The 19,490-nt window shown below is 41.6% G+C and overlaps 1 protein-coding gene across 1 annotated transcript in view; it reads right to left on the bottom strand.

Moving 5' to 3' along the window:
- The window catches only part of ANKRD55 (ankyrin repeat domain 55), a 100,603-nt gene that overhangs the window by 36,315 nt on the left and 44,798 nt on the right, over positions 1 to 19,490 (bottom strand). The window contains exon 5 of the mRNA XM_033437869.2: positions 13,824 to 13,884. Within this exon, the coding sequence (XP_033293760.1) occupies positions 13,824 to 13,884 (61 nt within the window). The remainder of the gene's footprint in view (positions 1 to 13,823; positions 13,885 to 19,490) is intronic.

Below are 19,490 nucleotides of genomic sequence, written 5' to 3'. Positions count from 1 at the left end.
GGACTCAACTGGGCCTTCAAAGAATCTAAGGGCTGAAAATCTAGGAGCTACCTGAAGATATATTACAACAAACACCCAGATGACTCTTGCAACAGTAGAATTCCACTTTCTTGAAAAAGAAGGAGTATTGGCTCAAACAGTGAAGAGTAACTTACATTCATTTAAGAACACAGCTCTCTAGAATGTTCTGGAGGGAAATGTTAAGTTTTGGTTGACTTAGGCTCCATCTCGAGAGAGCTGATAGGACTGTGTGTGGTGACTGCTGGGTGCATAGCGGGGCTGTTTTGGAACACACTCTTGTACAGATGAGTAATTCTGTGCCTTGAGCCTGTGCTACCAACATTTCAGTTAAGGGCTTTCAAGTCCTATTAGCTTCTCAGACCTTTTTTCTTTTTTTCCAAAACCACTGTAACTTTTATGTTTTATGAAGCAGAAATCTGATGAAGTGCTTAGCAGTTTTCATGTTTCAGAACTGCACTTTTAGACCAGCTCTTGCAGACGCCGAAAGACACAGAGAGAGAATATGTGATGTGGCTGGGTGCTTGGTTCACCCCTCGCCTTGGTGCACTGGGGGCAGAATTTTAGCAGGTGTTTGAAAGATCAGCAAAACAATTCTAGATCATCTGAAAGATCTAGAATTTCACAGAAGTCCAGTTTGGCTCTGTTTGATATTTTAATATCCACACATTAGTAATGTTGTGATTACCTCTCACAAAAGTTATAGAGGGTCTTCTGTGTACAAAAGATTGGAATAAATGATGTACTTTAAAAGATTCTAAAAAAACCTAGATGGTTAGCAGTGCTGTAATGAAAGCCATTTTCTTCAAATTTATTTGGGAAAAAACTTACAATTACAGATCACAAAGATTAGTAGTGCATTAGCAAAAAAGCCTTGCATATTAATATTGCAAATTTGTTCTTTAAAATAGTTTGATATCTGTTATTCAGTATAATTTTTTTAAATTCTATATATTTTATTTTATGTAATTTCAAACATTTTTCTGAGAAGGGATCCATAGGCTTCCCCAACATACCAGATGTGTCCATGTCATGAAAATGGACAAGGACCCCTGCCCTAGAATCTACAGTACATTTTTGAAGATCTAGAAAAATATAAAATCTTAATTTTTTGAGAGGAGATTTTGGAAATAATTAAAATCACCTGGAGTCAAGCCTGGTAAATAAAATGGGTCACTGAGTTGGGTCAACAAAACAAAGAGAGAAAAGGCCAATAAAATAAAATTATATGACTTTTTCTTGAATTTAATAATGTAATTATTTATCTAAACATGTATTTTTGGGGGGACTCTACTATGTGCAAGTTACTGAACTAGATTCTAGGGACACAAAGATAAAAAATACTGCCCCTAGAAAATTATGGGGAAAGGAGGGTTGGGGGTCGAGAGAGGAAAGTGAGGGCTCCTAAGTAGTAGTGACTCTACTCCATTTGTTAAGGTGTTCATTTTTAGGATAAAAATTCTGGTTCATTAAAATTTTTTTGCTTTATTATTTTACCTTTTGCCAACTGTAAAATAAAAAGATTTCTAGGGTCCGGGACTATTTCTACTGATTTTGCCTTTATAGTGCACAGTCTCTGCTTATGCTTGTATCTTAGGAATGTTGTAAGTGGATTTTAGTGCTAAGAACTATATCCAAAGATTCACATCTGTTTTTGCAACTTGGATTTATTTTCTGAGAGTGCTGTTGTAATGGAAGTTTGGATTGTCAAGCCACTCACAAAAATCTACTTATATCAGAATGCACATTTAATATAGGATCAACAATCTATCCTAAATACCATGCATAACAGGGCTTTTCTGGATAAATGCATTCAAAGTTCTAACCCAGATGCCAACATTTCATAGCCACTCTTGATGGGGTGCTCTTCCTGTCAAAGCTAAAATGAAAGCAGGAGAGGTTAGGTTGAGGAATTTAGCAACTTAACGCTCTGTAGCTGCAACAGACAAGCCTCTCTCTTTGTCAGTGATTCCCCTGAGGACCAGAAGAACAAAGGCACAAAGGACAATCTGACCCATCTGACCCATCTTGCCTTTCCCACAGTGTTAAACTTTACAGTGTGAATAGCTTCTAAATAAGTCACTTTATAACTAAGCAGTGTGGTTAATGAAACAGGAAAAACAAACATCACTGGAATGAGAACAAAGAGTTCAGAAATGGAACCATATATTAAAAAAAAAATCTTATAACAAAGTAAAAGAAAATTTAGCATAGTGTAGTTATGTCCCTAGGGGTAGGGAAGGCCTTCTTTAAAAAGATACCAAAAGCAAAAGCAACAATGGACAAGAATGATCATTTTGATTCTATCATGTTTTAAATTTTCTGTACATGAAAAGACATCATAAACAGTTCTAAAATAAGGAACAGACTATGAAAAAATATTTGCAATCCAACAGCAAAGGATTAATGCTCAGAATATAAAATAAACTCCTATGAATCTGTAAGAAAATTACAAGTAACACAACAGATGAATGGACAAAGGACCTAAACAGGCAAGTCACAGGAGATCTAAAAATGACCATTGCACCTATGAAATTATGCTCGATCTCACTGGCTATAAGGGAAATGCAAATTAAAACAATAACAAGAAAATCCAACAATAGGAAAACAGTGATAAACACCTTTTTCACTATGGGTGGAGCTGTAAATTGATGCAGTCGTTTTGAAGAACAACCAGGCATGCATATTAAAAATAAAAATAGGGACCCATCATGCAATGTTGGTGGGAATGTAAACTGATGCAGCTACTGTGGAAAACAGTATGGAGGTCCCTTAAAAAACTAAAAATAGAATGACCATATGATCCAGCAGTTCCATTCCTGGGTATATATCCATAAAAAATGAAAACACTTATTTGAAATGACACATGCACCCCAATGTTCATAGCAGCACTATTTACAACAGCCAAGACATGGAAGCTACCCAAGCTCCCATCAATAGATGATGGGATTAAGATGATGTGGTGTGTGTGTGTGTGTGTATATATATATATATATATATATATATATATACACAAAATGGAATATTACTCAGCCATAAAAAGAATGAAATATTGCCATTTGCAGCAATGTGGATGAACCTACAGAATATTATACTTAGTGAAATAAGTCAGACAAAGAAAGACAAATACTATGTGATATCACTTATATGTGGAATCTAAAAAATAATGGAAAAGAATGTATATACAAAACAGAAACAGATTCACAGATATAGAAAACAAATTTTTGGTTACCAGTGGGTGGGGGGAGAGGGACAAATCAGGGGTACAGGATTAACAGATACAAACTACTATATATAAAATAGATACGTGGGAGAGGGGGAAGATGGCGGAAGAGTAAGATGCGGAAATCACCTTCCTTCCCACAGATACACCAGAAATACATCTACACGTGGAACAACTCCTACAGAACACCTACTGAACGCTGGCAGAAGAACTCAGACCTCCCAAAAGGCAAGAAACTCCCCACGTACCTGGGTAGGGCAAAAGAAAAAAGAATAAACAGAGACAAAAGAATAGGGATGGGACCTGCACCAGAGGGAGGGAGCTGTGAAGGAGGAAAGGTTTCCACACACTAGGAAGCCCCTTCGCGGGCGGAGGATGCGGGTGGCGGAGGGGGGAAGCTTCGGAGCCGCGGAAGAGAGCACAGCAATAGGGGTGCGGAGGGCAAAGCGGGGAGATTCCCGCACAGAGAATCGGTGCCGACCGGCACTTAACAGCCCGAGAGGCTTGTCTGCTCACCCGCCGGGGCGGGCGGGGGCTGGGAGCTGAGGCTCAGGCTTCGGTTGGAGCACAGGGAGAGGACTGGGGTTGGTGGCGTGAACACAGCCTGTAGGGTTTAGTGCACCACGGCTAGCCGGGAGGGAGTCCGGGGAAAACTCTGGACCTGCCAAACAGGCAAAAGACTTTTTCTTCCCTCTTTGTTTCCTGGTGCGCGAGGAGAGGGGATTAAGAGCGCTGCTTAAAGGAGCTCCAGAGACGGGCACGAGCCGCGGCTACCAGCGCGGACCCCAGAGACGGGCATGAGATGCTAAGGCTGCTGCTGCCGCCACCAAGAAGCCTGTGTGCGAGCACAGGTCACTATCCACACCTCCCTTCCGGGGAGCCTGTGCAGCCCACCACTGCCAGGGTCCAGGGATCCAGGGACAACTTCCCCGGGAGAACGCACGGCGCCCCTCAGGCTGGTGCAACATCACACCAGCCTCTGCCGCCTCAGGCTCGCCTCGCATCTGCACCCCTCCCTCCCCCGGCCTGAGTGAGCCAGAGCCCCCGAGTCAGCTGCTCCTTTAACCCCGTCCTGTCTGAGCGGAGAACAGACGCCCTCCGGTGACCTACATACAGAGGCAGGGCCAAATCCAAAGCTGAGCCACGGGAGCTGTGCGAACAAAGAAGAGAAAGGGAAATCTCTCCCAGCAGCCTCAGGAACAGCAAATTAAATCTCCACAATCAACTTGATGTACCCTGCATCTGTGGAATAACTGAATAGGCAATGAATCATCCCAAATTGAGGAGGTGGACTTTGGGAGCAAAGATATATTATTTTTTCCCCTTTTTCTCTTTTTGTGACTGTGTATGTGTATGCTTCTGTATGAGATTTTGTCTGTATAGCTTTGCTTTCACCATTTGTCCTAGGGTTCTATCCGTCCATTTTTTGTTTTTTACTTAAAAATTTTTGTTTTGTAATAATTATTTTTTATTTTAATAACTGTATTTTATTTTATTTTATCTTCTTTCTTACCCTCCCTCCCTCCCTCCCTCCCTCCCTCCCTCTCTCTCTCTCTTTCTTTCTTTCTTTCTACTTTTTCTCCCTTTTATTCTGAGCCGTGTGGATGAAAGCCTCTTGGTGCTGCAGCCAGGAGTCAGTGCTGTGCCTCTGAGGTGGGAGAGCCAACTTCGGGACACTGGTCCACAAGAGACCTCCCAGCTCCACGTAATATCAAACGGTGAAAATCTCCCAGAGATCTCCATCTCAACACCAGCACCCAGCTTCACTCAACGACCAGCAAGCTACAGTGCTGGACACCCTATGCCAAACAACTAGCAAGACAGGAACACAACACCACCCATTAGCAGAGAGGCTGCCTAAAATCATAATAAGTCCACAGACACCCCAAAACACACCACCAGACGTGAACCTGCCCATCAGAGAGACAAGATCCAGCCTCATCCACCAGAACACAGGCACTAGTCCCCTCCACCAGGAAGCCTACACAACCCACTGAACCAACCTTAGCCACTGAGACAGACATCAAAAACAACGGGAACTACAAACCTGCAGCCTGCAAAAAGGAGACCCCAAACACAGTAAGATAAGCAAAATGAGAAGACAGAAAAACACACAGCAGATGAAGGAGCAGGATAAAAACCCACCAGACCTAACAAATGAAGAGGAAATAGGCAGTCTACCTGAAAAAGAATTCAGAATAATGATAGCAAAGATGATCCAAAATCTTGGAAATAGAATAGACAAAATACAAGAAACATTTAACAAGGACCTAGAAGAACTAAAGATGAAACAAGCAACGATGAACAACACAATAAATGAAATGAAAAATACTCTAGATGGGATCAATAGCAGAATAACTGAGGCAGAAGAACGGATAAGTGACCTGGAAGATAAAATAGTGGAAATAACTACTGCAGAGCAGAATAAAGAAAAAAGAATGAAAAGAATTGAGGACAGTCTCAGAGACCTCTGGGACAACATTAAACGCACCAACATTCGAATTATAGGGGTTCCAGAAGAAGAAAAGAAAAAGAAATGGACTGAGAAAATATTTAAAGAGATTATAGTTGAAAACTTCCCTAATATGGGAAAGGAAATAGTTAATCAGGTCCAGGAAGCACAGAGAGTCCCATACAGGATAAATCCACGAAGAAACACGCCAAGACACATATTAATCAAACTGTCAAAAATTAAATACAAAGAAAACATATTAAAAGCAGCAAGGGAAAAACAACAAATAACACACAAGGGAATCCCCAAAGGTTAACAGCTGATCTTTCACCAGAAACTCTGCAAGCCAGAAGGGAGTGGCAGGACATATTTAAAGTGATGAAGGAGAAAAATCTACAGCCAAGATTACTCTACCCAGCAAGGATCTCATTCAGATTTGATGGAGAAATTAAAACCTTTACAGACAAGCAAAAGCTGAGAGAGTTCAGCACCACCAAACCAGCTTTACAACAAATGCTAAAGGAACTTCTCTAGGCAAGAAACACAAGAGAAGGAAAAGACCTACAATAACAAACCCAAAACAATTTAGAAAATGGGAATAGGAACATACATATCGATAATTACCTTAAATGTAAATGGATTAAATGCTCCCACCAAAAGACACAGACTGGCTGAATGGATGCAAAAACAAGATCCATATATATGCTGTCTACAAGAGACCCACTTCAGACCTAGGGACACATACAGACTGAAAGTAAGGGGATGGAAAAAGATATTCCATGCAAATGGAAACCAAAAGAAAGCTGGAGTAGCAATTCTCATATCAGACAAAATAGACTTTAAAATAAAGACTATTAGAAGAGACAAAGAAGGACACTACATAATGATCAAGGGATCGATCCAAGAAGAAGATATAACAATTGTAAATATTTATGCACCCGACATAGGAGCACCTCAATACATAAGGCAAATACTAACAGCCATAAAAGGGGAAATTGACAGTACCACATTCATAGTAGGGGACTTTAACACCCCACTTTCACCCATGGACAGATCATCCAAAATGAAAATAAATAAGGAAACACAAGCTTTAAATGATACATTAAACAAGATGGCCTTAATTGATATTTATAGGACATTCCATCCAAAAACAACAGAATACACATTTTTCTCAAGTGCTCATGGAACATTCTCCAGGATAGATCATATCTTGGGTTACAAATCAAGCCTTGGTAAATTTAAGAAAATTGAAATTGTATCAAGTATCTTTTCCGACCGCAACGCCATGAGACTAGATATCAATTTCAGGAAAAGATCTGTAAAAAATACAAACACATGAAGGCTAAACAATACACTACTTAATAACGAAGTGATCACTGAAGAAATCAAAGAGGAAATCAAAAAATACCTAGAAACAAATGACAATGGAGACATGACGACCCAAAACCTATGGGATGCAGCAAAAGCAGTTCTAAGAGGGAAGTTTATAGCAATACAATCCTACCTTAAGAAACAGGAAACATCTCGAATAAACAACCTAACCTTGCACCTAAAGCAATTAGAGAAAGAAGAACAAAAAAAAAACTCAAAGTTAGCAGAAGGAAAGAAATCATAAAGATCAGATCAGAAATAAATGAAAGAAACGATAGCAAAGATCAATAAAACAAAAAGCTGGTTCTTTGAGAAGATAAACAGAATAGATAAAACATTAGCCAGACTCATCAAGAAAGAAAGGGAGAAGACTCAAATCAATAGAATTAGAAATGAAAAAGGAGAAGTAACAACTGACACTGCAGAAATACAAAAGATCACGAGAGATTACTACAAGCAATTCTATGCCAATAAAATGGGCAACCTGGAAGAAATGGACAAATTCTTTGAAATGCACAACCTGCCATGACTGAATCAGGAAGAAATAGAAAATATGAACAGACCAATCACAAGCACTGAAATTGAAACTGTGATTAAAAATCTTCCAACAAACATAAGCCCAGGACCAGATGGCTTCACAGGCGAATTCTATAAAACATCTAGAGAAGAGCTAACACCTATCCTTCTCAAACTCTTCCAAAATATAGCAGAGGGAGGAACACTCCCCAACTCATTCTATGAGGCCCCCATCACCCTGATACCAAAACCAGACAAGGATGTCACAAAGAAAGAAAACTACAGGCCAATATCACTGATGAACATAGATGCAAAAATCCTCAACAAAATACTAGCAAACAGAATCCACAGCACATTAAAAGGATCACACACCATGATCAAGTGGGGTTTATTCCAGGAATGCAAGGATTCTTCAATATACGCAAATCAATCAACGTGATACACCATATTAACAAATTGAAGGAGGAAAACCATATGATCATCTCAATAGATGCAGAGAAAGCTTTCGACAAAATTCAACACCCATTTATGATAAAAACCCTGCAGAAAGTAGGCATAGAGGGAACTTTCCTCAAAATAATAAAGGCCATATATGACAAACCCACAGCCAACATCGTCCCCAATGGTTAAAAACTGAAAGCATTTCCACTAAGATCAGGAACAAGACAAGGTTGCCCACTCTCACCACTATTATTTAACACAGTTTTGGAAGTTTTAGCCACAGCAATCAGAGAAGAAAAGGAAATAAAAGGAATCCAAATCGGAAAAGAGGAAGTAAAGCTGTCACTGTTTGCAGATGACATGATACTATACATAGAGAATCCTAAAGATGCTACCAGAAAACTACTAGTGCTAATCAATGAATTTGGTAAAGTAGCAGGGTACAAAATTAATGCACAGAAGCCTGTGGCATTCCTATACACTAATGATGAAAAATCTGAAAGTGAAATCAAGAAAACACTTCCATTTACCATTGCAACAAAAAGAATAAAATACCTAGGAATAAACCTACCTAAGGAGACAAAAGATCTGTATGCAGAAAATTATAAGACACTGATGAAAGAAATTAAAGATGATACAAACAGATGGAGAGATATACCACGTTCTTGGATTGGAAGAATCAACATTGTGAAAATGACTATACTATGCAAAGCAATCTACAGATTCAATGCGATTCCTATCAAACTACCACTGGCATTTTTCACAGAACTAGAACAAAAAATTTCACAATTTGTATGGAAACACAAAAGACCCCGAATAGCCAAAGCAATCTTGAGAACGAAAAATGGAGCTGGAGGATTCAGGCTCCCTGACTTCAGACTATACTACAAAGCTACAGTAATCAAGACAGTATGGTACTGGCACAAAAACAGAAATGTAGATCAATGTAACAGGATAGAAAGTCCAGAGATAAACCCACGCACATATGGTCACCTTATCTTTGATAAAGGTGGTAGGAATGTACAGTGGAGAAAGGACAGCCTCTTCAATAAGTAGTGCTGGGAAAACTGGACAGGTACATGTAGAAGTATGAGATTTGAACACTCCCTAACACCATGCACAAAAATAAGCTCAAAATGGATTAAAGACCTAAATGTAAGGCCAGAAACTATCAAACTCTTAGAGGAAGACATAGACATAAATCACAGCAAGATCCTTTTTGACCCACCTCCTAGAGAAATGGAAATAAAAACAAAATAAACAAATGGGACCTAATGAAACTTCAAAGCTTTTGCACAGCAAAGGAAACGATAAAGAAGACCAAAAGACAACCCTCAGAATGGGAGAAAATATTTGTAAATGAAGCAACTGATAAAGGATTAATCTCCTAAATTTACAAGCAGCTCATGCAGCTCAATATCAAAAAAACAAACAACCCAATCCAAAAGTGGGCAGAAGACCTAAATAGACATTTTTCCAAAGAAGATATACAGATTGCCAACAAACACATGTAAGAATGCTCAACATCATTAATCATTAGAGAAATGCAAATCAAAACTACAATGAGATATCATCTCACACCGGTCAGAATGGCCATCATCAAAAAGTCTAGAAACAATAAATGCTGGAGAGGGTGTGGAGAAAAGGGAACACTCTTGCACTGTTGGTGGGAATGTGAATTGGTACAGGCACTATGGAGAACAGTATGGAGGTTCCTTAAAGAACTACAAATAGAACTACCATATGACCCAGCAATCCCACTACTGGGCATATACCCTGAGAAAACCATAATTCAAAAAGAGTCATGTACCAAAATGTTCATTTCAGCTCTATTTACAATAGCCAGGAGATGGAAACAACCTAAGTGTCCATCATCGGATGAATGGATAAAGATGTGGCACATATATACAATGGAATATTACTCAGCCATAAAAAGAAACGAAATTGAGTTATTTGTAGTGAGGTGGATGGACCTAGAGTCTGTCATACAGAGTGAAGTAAGTCAGAAAGAGAAAGACAAATACCGTATGCTAACACATATATATGGAATCTAAGGGAAAAAAAATGTCATGAAGAACCTAGGGGTAAGATGGGAATAAAGACACAGACCTACTAGAGAATGGACTTGAGGATATGGGGAGGGGGAAGGGTAAGCTGTGACAAAGTAAGAGAGTGGCATGTACATATATACACTACCAAACGTAAGATAGCTAGTGGGAAGCAGCCGCATATCACAGGGAGATCAGCTCGGTGCTTTGTGACCACCTATATGGGTGGGATAGGCAGGGTGGGAGGGAGGGAGACGCAAGAGGGAAGAGATATGGGAACATATGTGTATGTATAAGTGATTCACTTTGTTATAAAGCAGAAACTAACACACCATTGTAAAGCAATTATACTCCAATAAAGATGTAAAAAAAAAATAGATACACAACAAGGATATACTACATAGTGTAGGGGATCATACTCTTGTAGTAACCTATAATGGAATATAATCTGCAAAAGTACTGAATCACTATGCTATATACCCGAAACTAACACAATATGGTTAATCAACTATATTTCAATTAAAAAAAATAGAACCCCTCCCACACCCACACATGTACACTCTCTACTGCCCAACAATTTTTCTTCTAGAGAAATGCTCATATAAAATACTCAAGGAGGCTTATAGAAACACCCTTCAGAGTAGTGTTTGTGACAGTGAGAAATTGGAGACAACCTAAATATTCATATGGGAACAGAAAATATAAGGATGTATTTTCATAGTGTGAATCATGAAGCCATTAAAAGGAACGAGCCAGATTTATATGCATCAACATATCCAAGACACTCTAAGACATACTCTGGAGTGAAAATCCAAGTTGCAGAACAACATATAACATGAGATATCTTTCATGTTATACTCCATAGTGCCTATGTGTCTATATATATATACACACATAGTGTAAAAAGACAAAAGACTGGGAAAGAGACACATCAAATAGCAATTGGGGGCTAAGGTGGTGGGGTGGAAGTAATCATGGACTTCTAGTATTACTTGTAATATTTAAAATTTTAAAGAAGCAAATGTGTTCATGTATTGCTTATACAAGTAAAAACTAACAACACAAGAAATGTTTTAAGTCACTGAGCTCAGATCAGGACAGCCTCTAGAGAGAGATTCATCTCTCTGATATAAAGTGGCAGATATGGTTTTTTTATGTAAGCAGTTAGAGGACGGCTTCAGAAACAGATTTTTTCCTTCCTCTCTCCCTCTCTCCATTCTTTAGTTTCAGTTAACAATCTAATATGTCTCTTAATGAAGTTAGATTTCTATTAATTGATCATTTAACCTTTAACCATTATTGTGATAAGCTTGGGAGTCCTTCAGTTATTGGAAAATAATTTTATTCACACTATATAGGGGTTGTGTCTTGCTCTTTCCTCTTGTCGTTAGGAAACCATAATGTTCTGCCAGCAATAGCTTACCTTTTCCCTGATTTCTTTTGCCTTTGCTGTTTTTTGCTTCCTGTTATTTAGCAGATGTAGAGTGTTAACTGTTATCTGTTACCCCCTCATATATGATGGAGACTACATTGTGCTTGGAAGTCACTGGAAAAGTGATTGTGGGAGGGGCGGGGTTCAGTAAGCAACTGCTTATTCAGAACACCGAGAAGCCAAATGCAGGAACTCCTCCAAGGTAACAAATGACAAAGCCTGGGCCGTGTTCTTTCCATTTCAGAACTGTCCTTTGTCCAATGGCAAAGAGCAAATTAGCCCTTGCAAATTTATGTGGATTGACTCACACCAGCAATATATATGTTAATGAAACACACAGGGAAGACTTAGTAGTTGGCTTCAGATGGATTTCAAACATGCTGTGACATGGTGCGAAGAGGAAGCTGCGACATTAGGGGGAAGTGTCCTTTTTGAATCTCCTGCTCAAAAATGCCAACAGGTCAGAATGCTGGTGTAAGAGCAGGAGGAATGTTCTCTGAGAGGTTGCTTTGCATGAGAAGGAACTAGAGACTTTTCCAATATTTACCACATATTATCTGAGAAGTGTTACAATTACCACCATTAGAAAGATTTTTGTCTACATTCATTGTCTCCACCAGCCAAGGGCCTCCCAGGGTGGGAAAAAATAGGGAACTGTCACTTTGCTAGGGGATGTTCAGCTCCACTGAGGAGGGGACAGAGTTGGATGTCTGTAAGAGGAATTTAGCTTTAGGGTGTGAATGACTGAATTTGCCCCCTTTCTAATAAGTCCCAGTTAGTGGAGGGAGTGAAGGTAGGAGTTGGAGGTGGAAGAAGTGGTTGGCAAGTTGCCCCAAATCTAGAAGTTCTTGATCAGCTGACATAAACTGCAAGCCCCCAAGCTCCCTGATTTCACACCATGGGCAGAGTGATCAGAGTGTACTTGCTCATCTCTGGTTCTCGTTTTTAAAGCAGAAGTTTAAAACAGTGCAATATTCTCTCATCTGAGGTTTTGCTTTAAACCGCTGAAGACATGGGTAGGTGAAAGCAGCATGTGCCCACTGAGTCAGGGAGGTGTCCAACCTCAGACCCAGGCTGTGATGTAGGGGCTTTTTGGTGTGGTCATTACTGCCAAGCCCGTTGGAAGGAGGCCTTTGTTCAGAAGGCTCAAGAAAGATGGGGAGCCCAGCCCAGGAGAAGTATGGGGTAGGGGGCCCGCCCCTGTTAGAGAGCTTCCTCCCATCCTGTTGCCTATGGCCAGGTCGTCTTGAAAACAGCGTTACTTGGCAACTTGAGGCATATGCACTTTCAGTGCTATCAGACTTTCTTCAAGTTATCAGACATTCTTAGTGCAGTCAAACCAAGCTTACTTTAAAAAAAATTCCTTGAAAAATCGGGTATTTAAATCAGTTTTAAGAAACTATTAAAGACATCAGGCTGGCTAATAAAAATCAGACCTGGTTTTTAGAAGAGTTAAGTAGATAAAAGACCCTCAACTGCTTTGGGGCAGCTCGGCCTGGTCTGACCCACCCTCCCTCAGGAACTTAGTCGGGAGTGCTGTGCTGTCTTGTTGGAAGCCTTGTACAGGATTGCCTTGCAACGTAAAGCAAACAGCAGTTGTGATCATTGGCATTAATAATGTGGCTTCTGGGCTTCCCTGGTGGCGCAGTGGTTGAGAATCTGCCTGCTAATGCAGGGGACACAGGTTCAAGCCCTGGTCTGGGAGGATCCCACATGCCGCGGAGCAACTGGGCCCGTGAGCCACAACTACTGAGCCTGCACGTCTGGAGCCTGTGCTCCGCAACAAGAGAGGCTGTGATAGTGAGAGGCCCGCACATGGCGATGAAGAGTGGCCCCCACTTGCCACAACTAGAGAAAGCCCTTGCACAGAAACTAAGACCCAACACAGCAAAAATAAATTAAAAAAATAATAATAATGTGGCTTCTGGAGCAGGGAGCCTAGAATTATCATCTATCTGTCATCTTTCACTCAAAGAGAGAGCGTCGGCAGCCATCGAAGTTTCTGGTACTTGAGAAGACAGGAAAGAGCAATATTTATTTCTCAATGTCCAAAGGGAAATTATAAAATTTCAGTGGTATGATAAATGCTTAAATACTTAATGCAATAAATCCTTCCCTATTAAAAGCTACCCACACCCACAGAGGGATGAATTTCTTCCTGAATTAATAGCGGAGACACAGGCTTCCCTCACAGGGTAGGAACACAGAACTGCTCCACCCCCTCCTTGCACCTTTAAGAGAGGAAGCACTGTGGTTCAGAAAGGCCCTTATTCCCACCCTAACATGCACAATGCCAACTGTTCCTTGAGAGGGCAGGCTCACCTCACTGTCCTGCTGATTAATCTCGTTGAGGCTTGACTGTTGTAGCAGGACTGTTAGGAGCCTGTAAAGAAAAACAGGAGAAGTGGCTTAAAAGAGCAGAGTCTGAATGCGAACATGACATTAGAAATACAGTCTGCTGAAGGCCTCCAAATGACCATATGCCCTCTGCATTTACTAGGGGAAAGATCCACGGAAAAAAAGCCAGTGTGATAGGTAAGAAGGCACAAGAAGGCAGGTAGGAGGAAGTCTTCTATCTCTTCTCCCACCTCCTCTCTGGCTTAGTGCTTCTGGAGCAGCCAAAGAGAACGGAGGAAGCGAATCCTCACACTTATTACTCACCAGAACGGTATCCCTTTGCGTTCACTCTAAGAAGCAAAGTCCTCCAGTGCTTACTTTTTATTCATTTTCCATAAACTTACAGAGTGCTTTCAAATTGCTTCACCACTAGGTACACGTGTCATGCCTTCTAAATGTACTGGAGGCAGTCAGCATTTACAACTTCCGCTTATTCTTTCTAAAACGCACAAATACCTAAGCATGCAATGGCAGTTAACAGTGTGAAACAACTGCCAATGATTCTCAAGTTCAAGTTCTTATCCCACTTGGGCCCAATACTTGGTTGACTGAGGTCAGTACTCCATATGTGGGAGAGAAGCAGTTGAGTACAGTGGTTAGGAGCCCAAACTCTGGAGCCAGACTACCTGGGTTCACATCCCAGTCCTGTCACTGACCAGCTCTGTGACCACAGGCAAGTAACTTCACTTCCCTGTGCCTATGCATCCTCATCTATAAAATGGGGGTAACAAACAGTGCCTACCTTATAGATCAGTGTGAGGATTAAATGAGTTAACATGCATACAGCATTTAAAGCATGCGTAGAACACAGTAAGTGTTATTTCTAGAATACTTAACCCTAGAAGTTTTAACCCTGGCTCCATCTCAGAATTCCCTGGGGAGATTTTTTTTTTACCTGGGCTGTATATTCAAGGTTTCTGATACAGGAGGTCTGGAGAGAAGCATAGCTTCTACCATTTAAATAAGCTGTTCAGAAAATTCTGGTAAACAATCAGATTTGGAAACCACTGAGAAAGGTGCTGAGTGAATAAATCAATGGATACTCATTGTTACAGAAGGAATTGTGTCCCTCCCAAATCTGTATGTTGAAGCTCTAACCCCCCAATGCCTTAGAATGTGACTATATTTGGAGATAGAGCCTTTAAAGAGGTAATTAAGTTAAAATGAAGGATTACAGCGGGCCTTAATCCCATTTGACTGGTGTTCTCATAAAAAGAGGAGATTAGGACACACAGAGTGACGCCAGAGGCACACCCTTATAGTGGAAAGACCATGTGAAGAGGCAGCAAGAGGATGGCAATCTGCAAGCCAAGGAGAGAGTCTCAGAGGAAACCAACCCTGCTGGCACCTTGATGTTGGCCTTCCAGCAGCAGCCTTCAGAACTGTGAAAAAATAAATTTCTGCTGTTTAAGCCATCCAGCCTGTGGTATTTTGTTACAGTCACCCCAGCGAACTAATATACTCACCGAGATGATAAAGGATTGTCTATGGGCAGACAATGAAAACATTCGGCAATTACTTTGGAACAGTTATTTGAAAAATAAGATGGCTTAGCCTCCTCCTGAATCAGATTTTCACTGTCTCTCAGCTGAGAAGACATCTAAAGTCCTAAGTAGTAAATTGCTTAATATTAATCAGAGGGATTGATCATACTGTGTTACAAAGAGAACTTAAATGGGGGTGGACTTCTTCAGTGGGGGGAATATAACCAAGAAGCCTAGGTTTTAAATCTAGTCTTATCACTGTTTTTTGGGGAGCCAGGATACTGCTGTGATTTAATTCTGGCCTCACCACTGCATGACCTCGCTGAGCTTCTGTATCCTCACTTCTCTAACAAGGATAATAACAGCGGCGGTGGTGGTGAGGGTTAAATAACATAACAGGTGTAAAACTCCTAGTATACGGATTTTAAAGGAACAGTGTCTATGACTGTAAACAGCACATCTCTTTATCCTTTCTGAATTCTAGAATTTCTCCGTCAGGTGGGAAGATGCTACAAAAATAACTGTATTTTGGTTAATGCTATTTTTTATATTTTCCCTTATAGCTGCTTTATGGGGGGGGAGGGTAACGGGTGACTATCTTTCTTCTTTCTTTCTTTCCTTCTCTCTCTCTCTCTCCCCTCTCCTTTCTCCTCTCCTCCCCTACCCTGCCCTCTACTCTTCTCTTCCCTTCCCTTTCCTTTCTCTCTCTTTCTCTCTCTCTCTTTCCCCTCTCTCTCTCATTAGTGGCCATTGTCTAATCTCTCGGGCACATGTGGTCCAAAGTGCTGGGGGAGGGAGAGTGAGAGTGAGCAGAGGTCAGTGGTGGTCCAATCTGGTTATCCTCGGCTAACCCTGAGCAGACTGAGATCAGCTGTAGTCGGACAGGATCTTCTGGGGCTCCTCTAGAGCAGCGTGATCACATTGGGGGAAGTGGGCTCTAACCAGATGAGAATGGGGGTGGGGAGATCAAGACCTCTTCTCACATCCTGGGTGAGCCTCCAAGGGTCACAGGGTGAGCCCTGTGCTGGATAGTCCTCTCTTTGTCTCTCAGACCCAGTCTCTGCCCTGCAGTGTCCTACTCTGAGGTTGACCTCCAATAATTCATCATCCAGGTCCCTTGCCCTCTGACCTCCCACTGGGTTTGGTCAGTGGGAGAACCAGCAGGAGGAAGGAGAGAAGCCACTTTCCTTTCTGACAATGATTTTTTTCCTCTACTAAAGGCCTTGGCTCCTGCCAGGTGGCCCCTCTCCTACACTACAACTACCGCCCAGCTCTCAGCAGGTTTCCAGTAACAGCTTCCTTCCTCACCTCTTGTGGCCTAGGGGAGGAACATTTTCCTGCTTTTGGAGGGGCGTGGGGGTGGCAGACTGTCACCATCTCTTGCCGGTTAATTTCAAATAGTCTTTCATTAAACCTTCTTGGTCATCTCGCTTACTATTTCATGTCTTCCCTGTCACGACCCTGAGTGACATATGCCAATCTATACTGCTTGCCTCCATTTGACTCCTAGGTCACCGAGACTCATCGATCTTTAAAGCTGGTACAAATTTACAGATGAGTATTCTCTCTCTCTCTTTCTCTCATTTTATGAGAGCAAATGACCTGATGCACTACACTACTTGCCAAGGTCATCACACGTTGCCCTGGTTGTCCAGCCTGGACTAGGAACCAGGTGTCTGCTTTCCAGCCTTGTGCTTCTATCCCGTTCCGTTCCGTGGTTCAGAGGTCATCTGAAAGATACTTGTCCCACATCTGTCTTAATTAACAGCGGACTTGCAGACCTCTTAGTTTTGTTTTCTCAGAGCTCCTGTTTTGTGCTAAGGTGACCCAGGAGTATTTCTCCCATGACCCCCCAGCCCAATTTCCTATTAGCACCAGCTAAAACTCTGCTCTCAGATCTCCAGGCCACAGCATAAGGCTCACCTCATCCCAGCTGCCAGGACAGCAGGCACAGGTCCCCAGCAGGAGCTTTCCCAGACAGGCAGAGTGGTGAGTGATAAGAGCATGGAGGCTGGAGCCAGACTGCCTCTATTAGAAGCCCTGCTCCCTCACCAATCAGCCAGACCTTGGACAAGGTGTAAAACTCTCAGTGCCTACATTTTCTTATCTGTAAAATAAACATAACAACCTTACTTCTTAAAGATTTGTTGTAACTTTAAATGGGTCAAAGCATATAAAGCAGTTAACATGGACTTTACATACTATAATAAATTCTATATAATGATTAATTTCTTAAAAGGCTCCTACCCTTTATATTCTGGGGTCCCATGATTGCCATTAGGTGATTGGTAGGCCAGAGAGAGCTCAGCTAGATGTATCCAGGAAAGGGGGGAGGGTTGTCTCCTTGAGCTTCTCTGTTTTGCTGGCCCCTTGGGCTCACAGTCCTGGAGGGGGCTCAGCCCAGGGATGGCTGGGAAAAAGGGTCCCCAAGCCAGTCATCTGCTCTCCTGTCCCTGAAGCTGCCTGAAACATCCACTGCAGGTTAGAATGCATCACCTGGAAACTAGAGAATAGGACCCCAAAGAAATGATTTCCTTCCTCCCTCTGGCTGTAGTCAAGAGCAATGAAAAGAGGCAGAGCTGCTGGCACTCTGGCAGGAAAAAAAAAAAAAATCTGCTGGTAACCATGGAGACCATAAAAAAGACTTTCAGAGAGCCCTGTGGCTGCTTTCAGAGGAAATCGCTGCTCGCCTTGCAACTCTAGCATGTGCAGTGTTGTACAAACACAACTGCGTGCTCTTTGGAGCTCTGTCTTAATGATCATGCCCCCTCTTTCACATGGACGCCCTCTGAATGTCCCAGCCAAGGAAGCAAGAAAAGCAATGGGGAGCTGAAAGGGAGAAAACTCGGACCTGCTGAGAAGCAGAGCATTCAAAGCAGGAAGGGGACTCGTGAGATGAAACCTGTGCTCCTTTGCTTTTGTACATCCAGCTTGCCTTCGTGTTCTTAATTATAGGTCCTTCATCCCGGCAGCAGCTTAGATTTCCCACAGAGATGTAGCTTAGCTAAGGCTGTATATTGCCACTGGTTGGTTTGCTAGTGAGTTCTTTCCATCAGAGAACCAAAATTTCTCTGGAGGCAAAGGGCTAACTGAAGTGTCCCCTTGGCTTGTTTATAAGCAGCTTCAGTTTGAGACTTCACTCTAAATAGTCTCCAGCAAGCACCGAGTGGAAGGAGTGTGCTGTTTGGAAATATAGGAGTTAGTGGATTTTAAAAGGAGTATGAATACCTGAGTACAAGGCCACAAAGTGGCTGGTACATATGCTTATGATTAGAGGAAAAATATAGATGCATGTACACTGAATGGTTCAGTCTAATGTTCATTGGGTTCTAAAATCTTGCAATGCTCTACAATGTCCCAAGGTTAATACAAATGGGAGCGCTGTTCATACCCTGATGACCTTCGCAGTAAACGTGTGCTCATGTCAGTGGGCGCAGGACTGTGTGGGCATGCACCTGTGTGTGCAGATATATTTTTTGTGGACCTGTGTGTGCTAAGGTGAAGAAGGCCAGGGTGAGAGCTGGTGGGTGGCCATAGCAGGGTTTCATTCTTTAGTGCTGATCTATGGTACTTTATTTCTATCTTCCATCATCATCATCATCGATAACATCACCCTCATCATCACCACTAACACTTACTGAACATGGACAACTGACGGTGTTCAGTGCTTTCCACATATTTTCTCATTTACTTTTGCCTACTTACCTATGAGGTAAGTACTGTATTATTCCTACTTTCTAGAAAAGAAAGCTAGCTGAACCTTGACATGTTAACTTGCCCAAGATAATGTGGTCTGTAAGATACGGAGCCAGATTCATACTCAGTCAGTCTGACTCCTGAGCTGGCACTCCTGGCCACCCTTTACCTCAATCCAAAAACAGGAATTTAGGTGGTTTTCAGATACATATAGTAAAACAAGATCACAGGCGAAAACACTAGGCAAAGAGAAAATGAGGGCAGGATAAAGAACACATAATTATGGTCCTATGTGCATGCCAGAGGTGAGACACAAATTGGGCTTTGAGTTTTCTAAATATGCAAAGAGAGAAACATGATCATAAGTCACAGTGTCCACATAGTAAAAATAAAAAATAATTTATCAGGAGAA

Source organism: Orcinus orca, chromosome 3 (assembly GCF_937001465.1).
Source record: "Orcinus orca chromosome 3, mOrcOrc1.1, whole genome shotgun sequence".
NCBI lineage: Eukaryota > Metazoa > Chordata > Mammalia > Artiodactyla > Delphinidae > Orcinus > Orcinus orca.
Note: the sequence above shows the minus strand (reverse complement) of the source record. Positions and strands in the feature narration are given on the sequence as shown.